The sequence below is a fragment of the Oxyura jamaicensis genome, chromosome 3 (assembly GCF_011077185.1).
Source record: "Oxyura jamaicensis isolate SHBP4307 breed ruddy duck chromosome 3, BPBGC_Ojam_1.0, whole genome shotgun sequence".
Taxonomy (NCBI): Eukaryota; Metazoa; Chordata; class Aves; order Anseriformes; family Anatidae; genus Oxyura; species Oxyura jamaicensis.
The window spans coordinates 39800998-39815897 of record NC_048895.1 but is presented as its reverse complement, the minus strand read 5'-3'; the positions used below and the strand labels follow the sequence as shown (position 1 = coordinate 39815897).

General features: G+C 40.4%; 1 protein-coding gene across 1 annotated transcript in view; it reads right to left on the bottom strand.

Moving 5' to 3' along the window:
* Positions 1 to 6758, bottom strand: part of HEATR1 (HEAT repeat containing 1) — a 37527-nt gene extending 30769 nt beyond the window's left edge. The window contains exons 1-7 of the mRNA XM_035322103.1: positions 6661 to 6758; positions 6368 to 6536; positions 3894 to 4110; positions 2808 to 2949; positions 2188 to 2289; positions 1459 to 1599; positions 753 to 964 (exon numbers count right to left, since the gene is read on the bottom strand). Coding sequence (XP_035177994.1) covers positions 753 to 964; positions 1459 to 1599; positions 2188 to 2289; positions 2808 to 2949; positions 3894 to 4110; positions 6368 to 6509 — 956 coding nt within the window. The 5' untranslated portion in view covers positions 6510 to 6536; positions 6661 to 6758. The remainder of the gene's footprint in view (positions 1 to 752; positions 965 to 1458; positions 1600 to 2187; positions 2290 to 2807; positions 2950 to 3893; positions 4111 to 6367; positions 6537 to 6660) is intronic.
* Positions 6759 to 14900: the final 8142 nt, after the last annotated feature.

Genomic DNA, 14900 nt, shown 5'->3' with positions numbered 1-14900 from the left:
CTGGATGCTGCATGATACATGAAGTATGGCTGTTCTTAGCTTCCTGCAGCTTTGTTTTTAACCCGTTTTCCTCTTCAAAGACTCTCCAAATATCTGGAAGGTAATCGCTGCATTTATTCCCAGTAGAAACTATTGGAATACCGATGTTAACTTCTCTACCAGAAAACTGAACTCCTTGTAGTGTGCAGGACTTCAATCACCATGTTCAACTGCACGCAACAGCACTACCTAACCGTTACAGGGCAGACAACACTGAAAGAAATGAAATACCACATGGACATCCAGAAGAACACCAGACTTCTGGGAGCAAAGCAGTAGTGGTATAGAAGCACGTCAGGTGTAAAATGATATGAACTTCAAGTTCTTCCATGGAAGGGGCAAAACTTTTTTCCAAGCTGTTTAAATAACCCAAAATTTGCACTACCATTATTATGCTAATTTCTCTTACAAGACTCCCTCTTTCAAGAAAATCTGTCAGGCTTCAGTTTTGCACATTGACAGCAATCCTTTACTGAGGGAAGTGGCAAGAGAGGAAGCAAATGATGACAAACTCATACCACTGAGACTCCTCAGCTGTAGTGACCACAAAAATTCTCAAAGCAAGCCAAATAAACCTCCAAACCCTTTGATACACTGACTATCAACACTTCTGATAGGGAGGTTTCCCTTTAATGAGCAGGATGAAAACATTCAAATTTTCAAAGTGCAGCTTGAGCTTTTAAAAGGAGGAAACTCAATTCATTTAGACTTACTTTTTCCCAAGACTGTCTCCTTTTTGAGTTTGTAGAAGTAGGTTCAAACATGCTACCCCTTCCCTGGCTAATGAGGGCACTTTAGATAATGTTTTGCTTATCTGCAACATCAAGGAATGCACCAAGGAGATCTCCACTGTCACTTTTACTGTCATCTGGCAGATAATCATATATGTTGCAGCTCTGTAATCCTGTACAGAGGATTTCAAGCCCTAGGAAAAGAGAAAAAGTTGTAATTTTGATATATGCAAATTTAAAAAGTAAATTAAATTAACATATAAATAATTTTTATCCTGACATCCATGCAACTACACTAGCTTTTTCTCCAGGTGTTAACTTTTACAGAATTATAAACCTAACTTTCAAGAAGAAAAAGCTGTCACGCAGGGTCCACACAGAGGAAGAAACACACGTTTTTTAACTGCTGCTCTGCCTTTGAACAGAGCAGCAATCCCACATGCTGGAGCAAAAGAGTAATATTAAAGCAGGTTGACTACTCTGACTCCATTTCCTCATTGTTTAACACACCAAGTTTCTAAGCCAAAGAGGTTCAGTCAAACTGTGTATCCATTTTTCACAGTTCCATTCTTCATGCAGAATAGGAAATAAAGTTCTTAAAAGTGCTCTTCTATGTTAGCTGCAGAAAGCATGTTGGTAGAACACAGGAGAGTTTATCACACAGGAAGGAAAACAAAACTTCAGGTACCTTTTGGATGTAAGGGAGCAGCATGGAGACTATGCTGTCTGTTATATTCTCTGCGGCTCCAAGAGCTGATACAATGGTGGAGGCATAAAATGCAAGAAGAACTCTCAATTGAGCAGAGTTGCCAGGTAACTCGGAAAAGACCTGGACAATAAAAGAATAAGTTGTTCAGACATCAGGGAAAGTGGAAACACTCATACCGTTTCCCAAAAAAAGAGTAAGATCTCAGAACTCCAGCACACAAGTTCTACATTCTGCTGATGCAACCAAAAGCATCACCTTCCCCTAGCAGAAAACTTTGCTCGAGGTTACTACCCCCCTTTTCAATTTTATGTTCTCATAAATATTTGAAAGCATACATTTAAAACATCCATGATGATCCCCAAAAGAGATATGCAGACTCAAAGTTACAAACCAGTAGCATGAATGAGTTTATAAATCAATTAAGAAAATGAAGTATTTTAAGCAGCACAGTATCTTTAAGTAATACAGTATTGCCAAACTGTTCTATCTTGGTTTACTGGTTCTCAGCCACCTCCTCACCTGAATTTCTATAAATTGTAATCTATGTAAGTAATAAGATACGTTCATATTGCTTGCTAGTAAATGAGTCCTTTTACTATATGATATACAAATCAAAATATTAATAAATAGCATAATACTGTACATCCAAAAGAATGGGAACAAACAAGTGACAACACACAAACGTTGTTCTAGAATAAAAAAAACAACCTTCACGGATTTTGCCACCAGCCTGCAGATGAAATCCATGAAATCCAGGTCTTTGTAGCAGTGTGTAATGAGAGTACCCCTTGCCAGCGGGACACCAGGTTTCTTTCCATGATGAAAAGAGTAAAATTAGCACACTCTAGGGTAAAGCAAAGCTCCCAAAGCAAATATTAGCATTTACCTCTTTAAATTAAGCCTACCAAATGGTTAACACCATTGAAATTGAAAATAAGTAATGGAAACCCATGCATCTCTCTGGATTTTTTTACATTAAGACAGATGCTGAATAACATTACATATAATGTATATTCAAATAAACATATATTTTAGTAATTGACATACTTCCTAGCAGTTGCAAATACTTACACCTTAAAAGCACATTCTAACTTTATCAAAACAAAGGGTAATTATGACTGAAGCTTTTTATCATTGTATTTAAAGAAAGATAGCAGGAAAGATAGCAGGGTGTTCAGGCTCCATTCTTGCAATTAGATCTTTCAGTACAATCCTACAACTAACCACATGAACAGATGGACCATATTCACAAATCTAGTAACAGAGTCAGGATATTATTAATAAAGTTCCTCATGTTGCTCCCAACTTGAATCTGCTAAGTACTTTACCCTTATTGGATCCAGCCAATGCCATTTATGTGTTGGGCTTTTTATATTTAAAAGCTGAATAACTCTCACGAATAGTTTAGTCTCATGATATGGCAGAACACAACCAATCAAACTATCTTGATTGTAGAGGTGTATGTGAAATCTAAGAAGAAACAAATACATACAGTTAAGAAATCACTTGAAGGTCAAAACAAAGACTCAGCCATGTTCTTCTCAGAACACCTGGTTTGCTTCCTTTTAAGCAAGGCCAGAGAAGACCATCACACTGAGGCAGACATATGGTCCGTTTACCATCCAGAATCCAAAAAATGGCCACTAGCCATATGTAGGAAGACAGAAAAGAAACAATTCTTTACCTCTCACTCAGTGATTTTGGGTTCCTAGTTGATATAAACTAGAACCTTAGTTTCTTCTGTACAGATTGTTAATATTAAATCAAAATCTACAATAATGTAGTACAAATTTTTGTTCAATATATTAAAAAGAAGTCATGATTAAAAGGTTGTATCAACAGCAATCACTCACTCACTGTTTCATTATATGAAACATTACACTTTCTGCATCTGGATAAGTCAATTTATGTAAATAAAGACAAGAACACTTCTTAAAAATACTTGGTTCATTTTTTCTTCATACCTTCTTACATTACCTTGAGACAAGAGTACTTAGTTCTTGTTATCAAACAAGGACAGGTTTTATGGTTCCCAGTTTACATTGAAAGTTTGCTATTTTACACAGCACATTATCTATGTATTACATAAAAGCCTCTCTAGGTCCTCTGTGAGATGGTTAGAGCTCCACATATTTGGTGAAATCCAGGCAAACAAATAATTACTTTTATGCAGATCATCATGGTATACTGAAATTTTCACAGAAATTTATCAAAAAAATATCTAATTGGCAAAAAGTAACACACAGCCCCATAAAAATTAAGCCAAATGCGTATATATATTTATATATTTTAACCTTTCATCCTGTAGTTCCACAAAGATTAGGTATAATTGTTCAAAATTATTCATATTAGGAAGGAAATTTCTTGCATTTCTAGAAGCCTTATCTATATATGTACGATATTCAGCGGATTACCTGTGAATAAGCCATTCAAGGCATTTCTGTGCTGGCTTAAGCATAAAGTAGGGGGACAGGTGAATGAGGAACAATGAAATATTCTGATTCAGCTGCTGATTTACTGCTTTACTCTGAACGCTGCGTTCCAGGCCTTTGGACATGGAACTAAACAAGCTGGATTGGAACACTTCAAAGGAAGGATCGATCCCCATCAGCTCTTCTAATCCAGTGCATCCTGCAGAAAACAAAACAAAACAAAACATAACATAACCCCCCCAAACAAACAAACAAGCAAACAACAACAGAAGAATGCTTTAAATGCAACACCTGTAATCACCAGTCCTATCCAGCTACATACTCACTGGCATATCCAACCTCTCAGCTATCCTGATGTCATCCTTACTTAGCAAGCCCAACCAAATGGTAAACAGGTCTAAGACCAAAACTTTTGCTACACTTAAACAATTTCTTAATTGATAAAGAAAAAAAAACAAAAAAACATCAGCAGTGTGCTCTTGCAGCAATGAAGGCCAACAGCATCCTGGGTTTAATTCGCAAAAGCGCAACCAACAGGGTAGGGGTGAAGAACTTCACTTTCCATTTTGCACGTGTGAAACTGCATCTGAAGTACTGGGTACAATTTTGAGCTCCTCACTAAAAGCAAAACATTCACATACAGATATCAATCCAGCAGAGGACCACGATGATGGTCTGGGGACTAAAAAATGACATACAAAGTAAAGGCTGAGAACTGGGTTGAGATGAGATCACCAAAAGGAAATGTACTGCTGTCTGCATCTACTTAATAGAATAGCATAGGTTATCAAGGAGATGGAGACTCTGAGATGCACAACGGAAGGACAGGATAGGATGACAGTAATTCCAATTGTAAGGGACCTACAAAGATCATCAACGTCAGTAGTCTGACTACTTTGAGGCTACCTCAGAGTTAAAGGAGTGCTACCCTCTTAAAACAAGGACAAGCATGTAGCATCAACCACCTCTCTAGAGAAGCTGTTCCAGTGTCTAACTACTCACTTAGTAAAGAAATTCACATGGGAGGGAACAGATGCAAGTTGGAACACAGGAAATTCCAAGTCAGTATAGGGATTTATTTATTTATTTTTAAATACAGTGATGGTCAAACAGATCAGAGGCCCAACACTGGATCAGAGTCCACAGAACCTCCATCCTCAAACTCAGCCAAATGCAGGCCTGAGCAACCTGAACTAACTGACCCTCTGCTCAGTCAGACTAGTACCAAATGACCTTCACGGGTCACTTCCAGTCAAAATTATTCTATGATCTTATATAGCTGAAGTAAGCAAAGGTACCTCTTTGAACAAATTAAAATACAATATTCTATACAGAGCAATAAGAATTGCTTAATTATTTTACACGAGTTTATAAAGATTAAAGACTAAGCAAAAAGCATGTTCTTGGGCAAATATCTATACAAAAATGGGAAGAAATGTGCATAAGGGACCCAACATGTGCCAACACAGAAAAGGCTTTTTCCATTTTCCATTATTTGTGGTCATAATGTTACCAAAGAGAAGCGTGTCAGCATATTTCCATGAAATCACAGAATAATTCATGTTGGAAGGGACCTTGGGAGGTATCTAGTCCATGGCCCTGCTCAAAACAATATTAGCTCCACTATCGGACTAGATAGCCTATGGAATTATGCAGTGACTTTCAAAGGGATGTGATTTTCAAAAGGATGGATGGCAGTCTCCTTAGCAGTCCTCTGCAATGAACTCACCCCAGTTTGACGAACATCTTTCTTATACTGGTGAGGGAGGTGAAACTGGACAGTCTTCTAGAAGTGATCTAACAAGTGCCAAGCAAAGAGGGATATCATGTCCCTCAATCCACCAGCTGCACCCATGACAGCAAAGCTTGGAATGCTGCTGGCCATCTTTTCCAGCAGGGCACAGCTTGCTGCCCAGCAACGCTCCCCCGGGGCCTGCTGCAGAATACAGCCCAGCAGCGACCACCCCTGAGCTGGATCACCCAACCAAGTTTGTTCACCCATCTGGCTGCCCCGTCTAGACTGGGATGTCTGAAACTTGTCACAAAAACGTTGTGGGAGATGGTGTGAAAAACCTTGCGAACTCCAGATAAGTGGTGTGCACTGCTCGCTCCTTGCTGTACCCCCGCAGCAGGCAATCGCATCGGACTGGTGTGATTTACCTGCGGTAACACCGCGCTGACTGTCCCCAGCCACCTTATGGGCCCAGAGACGTGCTCCAGGCTGACCTGCCCCGCGATTCTGCCGCTGACTGGAGAATCACAGAATCATTAAGGTTGGAAAAGGCCCTCAAGATCATCTGGTCCAACCACCCCCCTACGCTGACTACCTGTAGCACCCCGAGTTACTCCTTGGGCCTCTCTGTGGAGAAAGACATGCCCTCACCGTTCAGCTTTGTCCAGGTACCGCTCGGGTAAGCGACTTTTTAGACGACAGACGCGCAAAGACCCCAACTCACCGATGGCAAAGAAGGTGTCCCGGTCGACGGCAGCCGCCTCCTTGCAGTCGAACAGCAGCGACGCCGCCTCGGCGCGGCTCAGGAGGCTGGGGTCGCTCTGCGGGAGGGCGAGCCGCCGCAGCTGCTCGGCCAGGGACGTCATGGCTCCGCCGCTTCCCTCCACGGACACCTAACGGGAGGCAACGGCGGCAGGCCGCGGCTGAGACCGGCGCCCCGGCCCCGTAACGGCCGCAGTTACCATGGAGACCTCCCCCCCCCTCAGCCCAGCCCCTGCCCCGCCACCCCGCGCCCACCTGGCCGCGCGCCGCGCCGGACCCCCACGTGCGCCGCTAACCCGGAAACAGCGGCGGCAGCGGAAGAGGAAGCCCCGCCTCCCGCCGCCCGAGCCACGCCCCTCGCCCTTCTTCCCGCCCGCGGGAGCCGTGGGGTGGCCCCGCCTCCTGCGCGTGCCGGGAGAGGCAGTTGGCGGCCGTTGGGGGCGCGTGACCAACGGCACCGTGCGCTGCGCGTGCTGGTGTCCCGCTGGCGGGCAGAGGCGCGAAGCCCTCTGAGGAGAGGCGGCCGGCCCGCCTTGTAAGGGCGCGCAGAGCTCGGGTTGTTCTGCGTACAGATTCTTACCTATCTGGAGTGAGTGGCGCTAGGGGAGGTACTGCCAGCCCCAGCTTTTAACAGGTGCTGGAAGCTCCTGTGGTGTGTGTGGGTGGGTGATGTCCCAGGGGAAGAACCACAGGGTAATGTAGGTGGGAAGGGCTCTCTGAAAATCACCTCATCTACCCCAAAGCAGGGCCAGTTGGAATTGAGTAGTCAGGCATTGGAATGGGTTGCCCAGGGAGGTGGTGGAGTCACCGTCCCTGGGGGTGTTCAAGGAAAGGTTGGACGTGGTGCTTAGGGACATGGTTTAGTGGGCGTCATTGGTAGAAGGGTGATGGTTGGACCAGGTGACCTTGGGGGGGCTTTTCCAACCTTAATGATTCTGTGATTCCATCAGTTGTGCAGAGGTTTGTCTAGCCAGATTTGGTACGTCTGTGAGGATGGAAGTTCCATGGGTTTGGCTGCCCTCAGGTTACAAACAAATTCTCTAAGATTAAAGAGTATGGTGTTGCTCACCTGTCTGCATTTAGGGGGCCACAGTGTTTTGCACCCTGAAGCAAGTGAACAAACCCAGAAAGAGAATGCAGGTTTTGGCTATCCAGGAACAACCTGTAAAAAAGCAGAAATACAACTAATTTCAATTAATGTGAGCTGATGGACAAGATGATGTCAAATATAACAATTCCACCATTAGATACGTACAATTGTTCCATATATTGTCAAGAAGCTTTATAGCTGCAACAGAAATAACAAATCTGTTTCCAGTAAAACCACCTTGTTTGGCAGTGATTTAGCATACCGTAGAAATACAAAATAAAATGGATCTAGATTTAGCTTTGCAGAGAATTATTTACATGCTTAAATTTATCCATTACAAGTGTCTACTGATCTCAGCAAGACTGTATGCTTTTATTAAATTAAATGTGTGCGCACCTTTGTGGGAGGGGGAGCAGGGAGATAAAACAAAGTTGGATACCTGTGTTTGTGCCTGATTATATTTACTGGTGCTCTGTCAGTGAGAATGTATTAACTATATTTTTGTGTTACTTCTGATGGCATTTGGTTGTAAAGATAATTGCTTAGCTGTTAAAGGTTGATACCACTGCAATTAAAATAGCGTTAAGGTATTTGGAGGATTTTACTGATTTAGGGGATTAATATTATTTTTCTGATTGTTCTAATGCCTGGATTCTGACCATCTAGCAAATACGCTGGCTAGGGGTGAAGCAAACCAAGATGCCAATTTATTGCCCTTGTTAAATTCCCCATGGCTTTTGTGCATCTTCTTCCTTTATGAAGCCTTTTGCAACGTTATTTTTAGTATAGTTCAAACTGTTATAAATATGCATGTTTCTATATCTAAAAATATCAAACATTATTAAAATACATAGACTTTCCAAAGGCCAAAAAGCGGTTTCTAAAAAAGTACTATGTTATAGATAGCTAATTAAAATCAGTCATTACATAGCAAAATAATTGCTAATAACTCTCTAGCCAGAGAGATAAACTGGAAGTTGCAAATACCGAACTGTGTTCAGGTTTCCAGAGGTTTCCAGCTCCTATCCTGCTGTATTCTTCCTGTAGAGATCTGCAAGAAGTATCTTTCTAGAGAAGGAAATACTTGGTTTTGATTTAATTTCAGAGAAGTGTTCTGTAGGAAAATTACAAGAACAGAAAGTCTGTTAAGAACTGTGCTTAGCTAGCCCTGTAATTCCTCAGTAGTGAAGCTGACTACCTCAGAGATGTGTTCCAATTTCTATTTATGTGCATTAAGCTCTGGAGATGTACATTGAACTGCAAAATGATGCTTTTCTGAATTTAAAATCAAGCCTGTTTTAACCAGTCCCATCAGATTCTCAGTGCCTGCATTGTCACGTAGCTGGTTTGTGTAGGTGGAGTTCTTGTGGCCATACTACAGCTAGGGTTGCCTCTGTTGATGGTTGCCTTTAAACTGAGTTTGAGACATTAGATTGCCTGCTGAAGATTTTTGGGTCTTAGAATGTAAATTTTCACATACTAATTTATATTTGGAAAAAAAATTGATTGAGAGAGAGCTATATCTACCTCAGTAAGTAATGCAGCCCAGTAGGAGGAAATGCGTGGAAAGAAATGGTTCTGAGGAACCTCTCTCTGTCCACACCATAGACATTTCAGAGGTTTTATGCTGACTGGATCTTGTTCTGCCCTGTAAGCTAAATTCCTGCTAGGTGTGCTCCTGGAGTGCATCTGCTGGTTTGGTTTCTTATGTAGGCCACGGACAGGGAGGAGCTTGAGTTAAAGTGGAGAAGAGAATCACTTCTGGTGCAAAAAAGGACTGTTCAGTAGAATACAGTTATAATACTTCAAAATGAAGTTAAGGAATTCAGTATTACCTATACAGTTTACATGCTAAGTTATAGGCCTGGCCAGTCTTTGTGTTCTTCTCAAGAGGTTATTAACTCATTTCCTAAGATGATTCTTTTTCCTTCTTATACCACCTCCTGTAATCTAGTGATCCACCATGATTTTGGAGTATTAAAACAGTTTTGAAGGAGTTGGAAGAGAGCCACCTTTCATGTGCTTCACTATTGCTTGCTAATAATCTTGCTAAGTTTACTGATGTTTCCCCATGCCATTGGTAATAGGGAATGTGAGAGTGCTTGACATCCAAAATATGATCTGATAAAAACATGATGAAGTAATACAATTTCTCTAGGGTATTCACAAGAGTCTTTTATGTTGTACTTCACCTACACCTAACACCTACTTTAAGGAAGTAGGTGTTAACCAATATGTGTGGCTAGTGGGGGAATATGTATGCAAAGCTGTAAACTAATCCATGTTCTAGAACAGTGGTTTGAGCACTTTCTAAACCAATGTAAGCTTATTGTCAAGAGATGCGTTTTGTTCTGCTGTGGGTTGCAGGAGGCATGCTAATGTTTTGTGGTTTTGGAGGCTGTGCAGTTAAATTTGCTACTCTGAGCTAATAATGTATGTCTTTGTTCTTAATTCATATACATCTCTATTCCTTATTGGAAGCTTATCTTTTATAAACGGGTATCTGCGGTCCCTGATTTTATGGAGTTCCTGTAATTGTCAGGAAGAAGGGAAGAACAGTGCTTTATTGTGTACTTAAGGGCTGCAGTAATTTATTTTTGTCTATTTTCAGTTCTTTCTGCTCTCTGTAAAAATGCAGCAATCACCCTTCACATCTGGATTTTGTTTTGCAATGATCGGACAGTACCTTTCTGCAGTGTATATACCTTAATAGGCCTTGAGGCCATTATTGCCTTGGCTTGGCTTTTGTTAGAAGCAAAGAGACTGGAGTTATTGTATCATGTAGGAATGCAAATACATAAAACTAGAATATTAAGATTTATGTTCCCTATCTTCTACTGCTCACCTACGGACATATCTTTTTATGCTTACTTTAGGGAAACTCAGGAGTAACTCTCATGCAGACAGTGGAGTTGTGCAAGTGTGCAGCTGACGTATCTGGAGGCAGAAACAAGCATAATTCAATGGTGCTTGAGGTTGCAGAAAATGGTAGTACTCATAGCTGAAATGGGACTGAAAGGAAAATCATTTTTCAGTTGAACTGAATGGCTGGCAGAAACTTGCTTGCTAGGCACTATATCAAGCACATCATCGACTTACTGACCACTGTGGTAGTCAGTATCGTGTTTCCCTGTCTTTTCCTGGAAAATCTATTGCAGCTTCCCCCAGCCATAAATTCTCATGTGTAGCTGCATTCCAGATCTAAAAATAAATAGAAACCCTCTGGATGGGGTGGAGAAGGGGCTATTTTGGGGACTTTACTGTATTAAAGGTTTTATGATATGGTACTACAAACTCTGGGCTTCTAACAAAAATTATTGTAAAGGAAGCTTTTAAATATTTATTCTAAGGAAGAAATAAACCCTAAATAAAAAACCAAGGTGCTTCAGATAGGCACATGCAGAGAAAGTGTAGGCTTGAAAACAGTAGGCAATGTCTGTCTTCGTAACTCTGTGTTCCTACAAGATAGGCCTAGTTTGTTCCTAAAACATCAGGGATAGTAGAGATAACAAAAAATTGAAGGGAAAATATAGTTTTTCTATTGCTAAGCTACAGATGGATTATGATATTTTTGATGCTTGTGTATTGTAAAAAAATAAATGAGCTAGAAAGTTGAATTTCAATGAATGCTCAATTGTTGCAATGAAAAATAAGCAACTGTCTCTCATGATTGCTTTGACTGTGATAGTTTTTTGTCATGATTTGATTATTTATTAGGCTGAGAAAAAGTATTCTTTGTGTATATGTTAGCTGCTTAGTGTTATGAAAATATACCTTTGCTAGACAATCTACGGAGAGATTAGGCGCTATGGATCTACTGTGGTACTTGTGAGTTGTGGTGTTTCATGTGTTGGGAGGACTTGGTAAGGGGAGTGTGGCTATTTGGGACTTGGGTGTAATAGGCAATAAGGGGATTGCTGGGTACTAGACATGCCTCATCTTTCATAGATGGGCTATAAATTATGAAAGAGAAACTTAACTGAAGGTTAGAAGAAGCAAAAAGTGATCAATAAGAAGTATGCTTCTTAACGCAGTGTGCTTTTCTTACTGCAGTATACTGTCTTGCTATCCGCTCTCTCTGTTTCTCTGTTGCCTCTGTTATTCAAGCAAATGGCAAGTGCTGGAATAACAGCAGATCTCATGTGGTGCAGCTACCCATTCCTGACCTGCAGCTGTTCAGATTGCTATTTACTTGGCAAGCCAGCCTGTTGCTGTTTTTTTGGTTGTGTGGCTTTATTTGTTTTTAAATGCTGAGATGAATCACATCTTTCTCCCTGAAGGAGAAATAGTGTTGCTCCTGTCCAGATGCGCTAAATACCTTTAAGCCTGTTCTCAGGCTGGCCCTTGAAGCCAGTGCCACTTTCATTTCTTCATTTACCTCAGTCACTGCCAATCACGCATTTTCCATACCTGGTGGAATACGTGGTTTAAACTAGAATGAGCTTGCAACTTTAGATGATAATGTCAAAAGGCAATATGTTTCACATGCGGTGGCAGAAGGCGGAAGATGCATGTGCTGATTGTGCTGTTTGCTTATATTAAATTGCATATTTTTTCTTTCTGTTTTCTAAAATTTATTTTAGACATCTTTACATAGAAATGAATTACATGTTCATATAATGCCTAGCACAGTGGCACTATGACAATAACTGGCAACAACTGAACAACTTCCTTTAACCATATGTATGCACACGTGTACATGAGAGGTATTAATACTATAATATCTAAAGAATATTAACAAGTGCATTCTTGTGATACTGCATTATATAAAGTATCTGCAATCAAAGTAAAATTTCTTTGCGTTTCAGTATAGTTTTAAAAAAAGTTTGGGTTTTGTATTTGCTTTTGTTGTGTCTATGTGAACTGTTCATACTATTATGTGCTTTGGGGATTCCTCGTGGAGAGAGAACTAACTGTTCTTAGAAGAAATAGTGTGTTTGATTTAGGTGACAAGGGCATACAACTGAGTTTTACTGATAAGCCTAGATCTCTAAATCTGTTAACTTGCTAGAGATGCCATGTTTTCAGACCTAAAATCGTGGCCTTGCTGTCTTGAGATGATGTAAAGGCTTGGTGCTTCCTTTCATAAAATAGGCTTGACAAATGAAAATCTTCTTGATAGCAGTAACTGTTATTGGTGGAAAGTTGTGTCAGTGTTTTCTCCAATGCATTTCTTGCTCTCTGGCATTCTGCATGTATTGTGTATACCACTGAAGAGAGCTCTTTGCAGAGGAACTACTTGAGAGAGACTTGGAGATCCAGTGACATCAGAGACAATTCCTTGGACACACTGAGAGGAGGGTACTATTTCTGCAGAAAGCTTGAGAGGTGCTTAGGGGGTAGGAAGGCAGCCTGGCAGTGAACATCTAGTGAAGGGGAGTGCGTGGCTCTGAGAATGAGGTGATTCTGACACTGTTGCTGATACACCTCCTTTAATTAAGCTTGGTGGCTGGAGACAAAGCAGTTCCTGCTGTGATGTTCTCAAATACTGTGTAGAAGAGGTTCCACTTCAGAATCTTACCTTCATACTTTACATGTGATAGAACCCTTTTGGTTTGTAATACCTACAAATTGTGGCAGTATGATGATGTATGTGCCTTGTTTCAGTCTATAGAGAGGGAACAAGGCATTTTAAACAATTTATGACTAATTTCAACTTCAGAATGTGTCTAGTCTGTGTTAATGTAGAAGATTTCCAGACTGTTGTATGTGAATCCCCAACAGACAGATCTAAGATGCAAAGAAACAGAATGACTCTTGTTGTCAGCCTATTGTAGTAAATCTGGATTAACTTCCCCTGCCATCAGGGAATGTAAACAGAAAGCCTTTACCTTTTAGTGTGCGGAACATGATGTTTCTTGAGCAGAAGCTATAATGGTTTTATTATTGTTAAGGTACACTGGAAACCTATATTACTTTTGATAACATTTTGTATGACCTGTCTTCCAATTCAGAATTTACTTTTAATTTATTAATTTATAAAGTATTTATAGTCAGTTATAGAACAGATATCTTAAACAAACAAAAACATTAAGATTACAAGTCAATTAATTGTGGGCTATGCCAGAGTTGAAGTTTTCTAAGCCATCGTAATTCATCTGCTTTGTAAGTTTCACAATGCAAACTTTAATTGCATAGTCACAAACTCATTTTCTCCAGAAATCCTGCTTCATTTAGTGTATTGCTTATGCAGAGTTCCACAGCATTATGATTTCTCATTTTTTTTTCAGTGGAGGTCTGTTGCATGCAGTTGAAGCATGTTCCCCAAATATAAAATAAATTATTTTCATCTATGGTTATCATTGTATTTCTACTTGTCTTTGAGTATTCCAAATCTATAGGGTATTCAATTTTCATATGTCTTTATATTTTTTTATTATTATTGGTCTACAGAAAGAAAACTGAGGCACATGCTCCCAGTTGTCAATAGATCAATTTCCACATCCAGTGGATAGTTTTAGGATAGTGAATGTTGGTTCTGCAGATTTTGTCTCTTCTCTAAGTGCTTTACAAAGTACAGTTAAGTATTTTTTTCACCACTGAATGGGCCTTGTGGTTTGTACATTTAGGTCCAGCAGAGTTTTATATTTGCCTGATATTTTCATCGTGATTGTTTTAAAGATTTTCTCCTGCAATTGAAAGTGCATTCTGTGACTCCTGACTTCCACCACTTAACAGTACAAAATCAGCCCCTGCGTTTGCAGGGCCTGTCCTGTCCCATCAGTCTCATTTTCCATAGATGATCTGTATGGCAGGGTGACCAGTAAAGGAGGTGTAAGGGGGGTTACCGAGCCATGAGGAATGAGTGAAAAAGTTTCTTGGTGTTCTAGAAGCTTATACATAACCCGGTGGTTTCCCCTACAGAAGCCCAAGGTATATTTGAATCCATCCATTTCATGGATGAACTTTGATCCGTGCAGTTAAATCCATCCGTGAACTGCAAAATCAGCTTTTTGCTGAATGCTTTCATCAGGGGAAAAGAGGACAGGGGAAGATGTGTTCAGCCTGTCTCAACTAAAACAACAAATTCCAGAGTTCATACTATAAGTACATGTGGAGCCTTATGGGCTCATCATTGTTCTAGTTCCTGACGCTATCTGTATTAACTATTATCAGATGAAATGGAAAAAATACCCAGAACAGCATCTGACTTGGAAAAAAAAGCAGTTTCAGTTCAGTTAAGAAATTCAGGGAGTTAACAGCTATTCCAGATCTAACTACGGGGCACAACAGAGATCTAGATTGCATATTATCACAACTCTGCTATATTTATCCTATAAACGAACTGTCTTTAAGTGAAGAAGCATGCAAATACTTTTTCTTCATGTATGCTGATCTGAACTTTCACAGAAAGAGAGATGAGCCGATTAAGAAACAAATCCAGACATTGAGAATGGACAAGAGT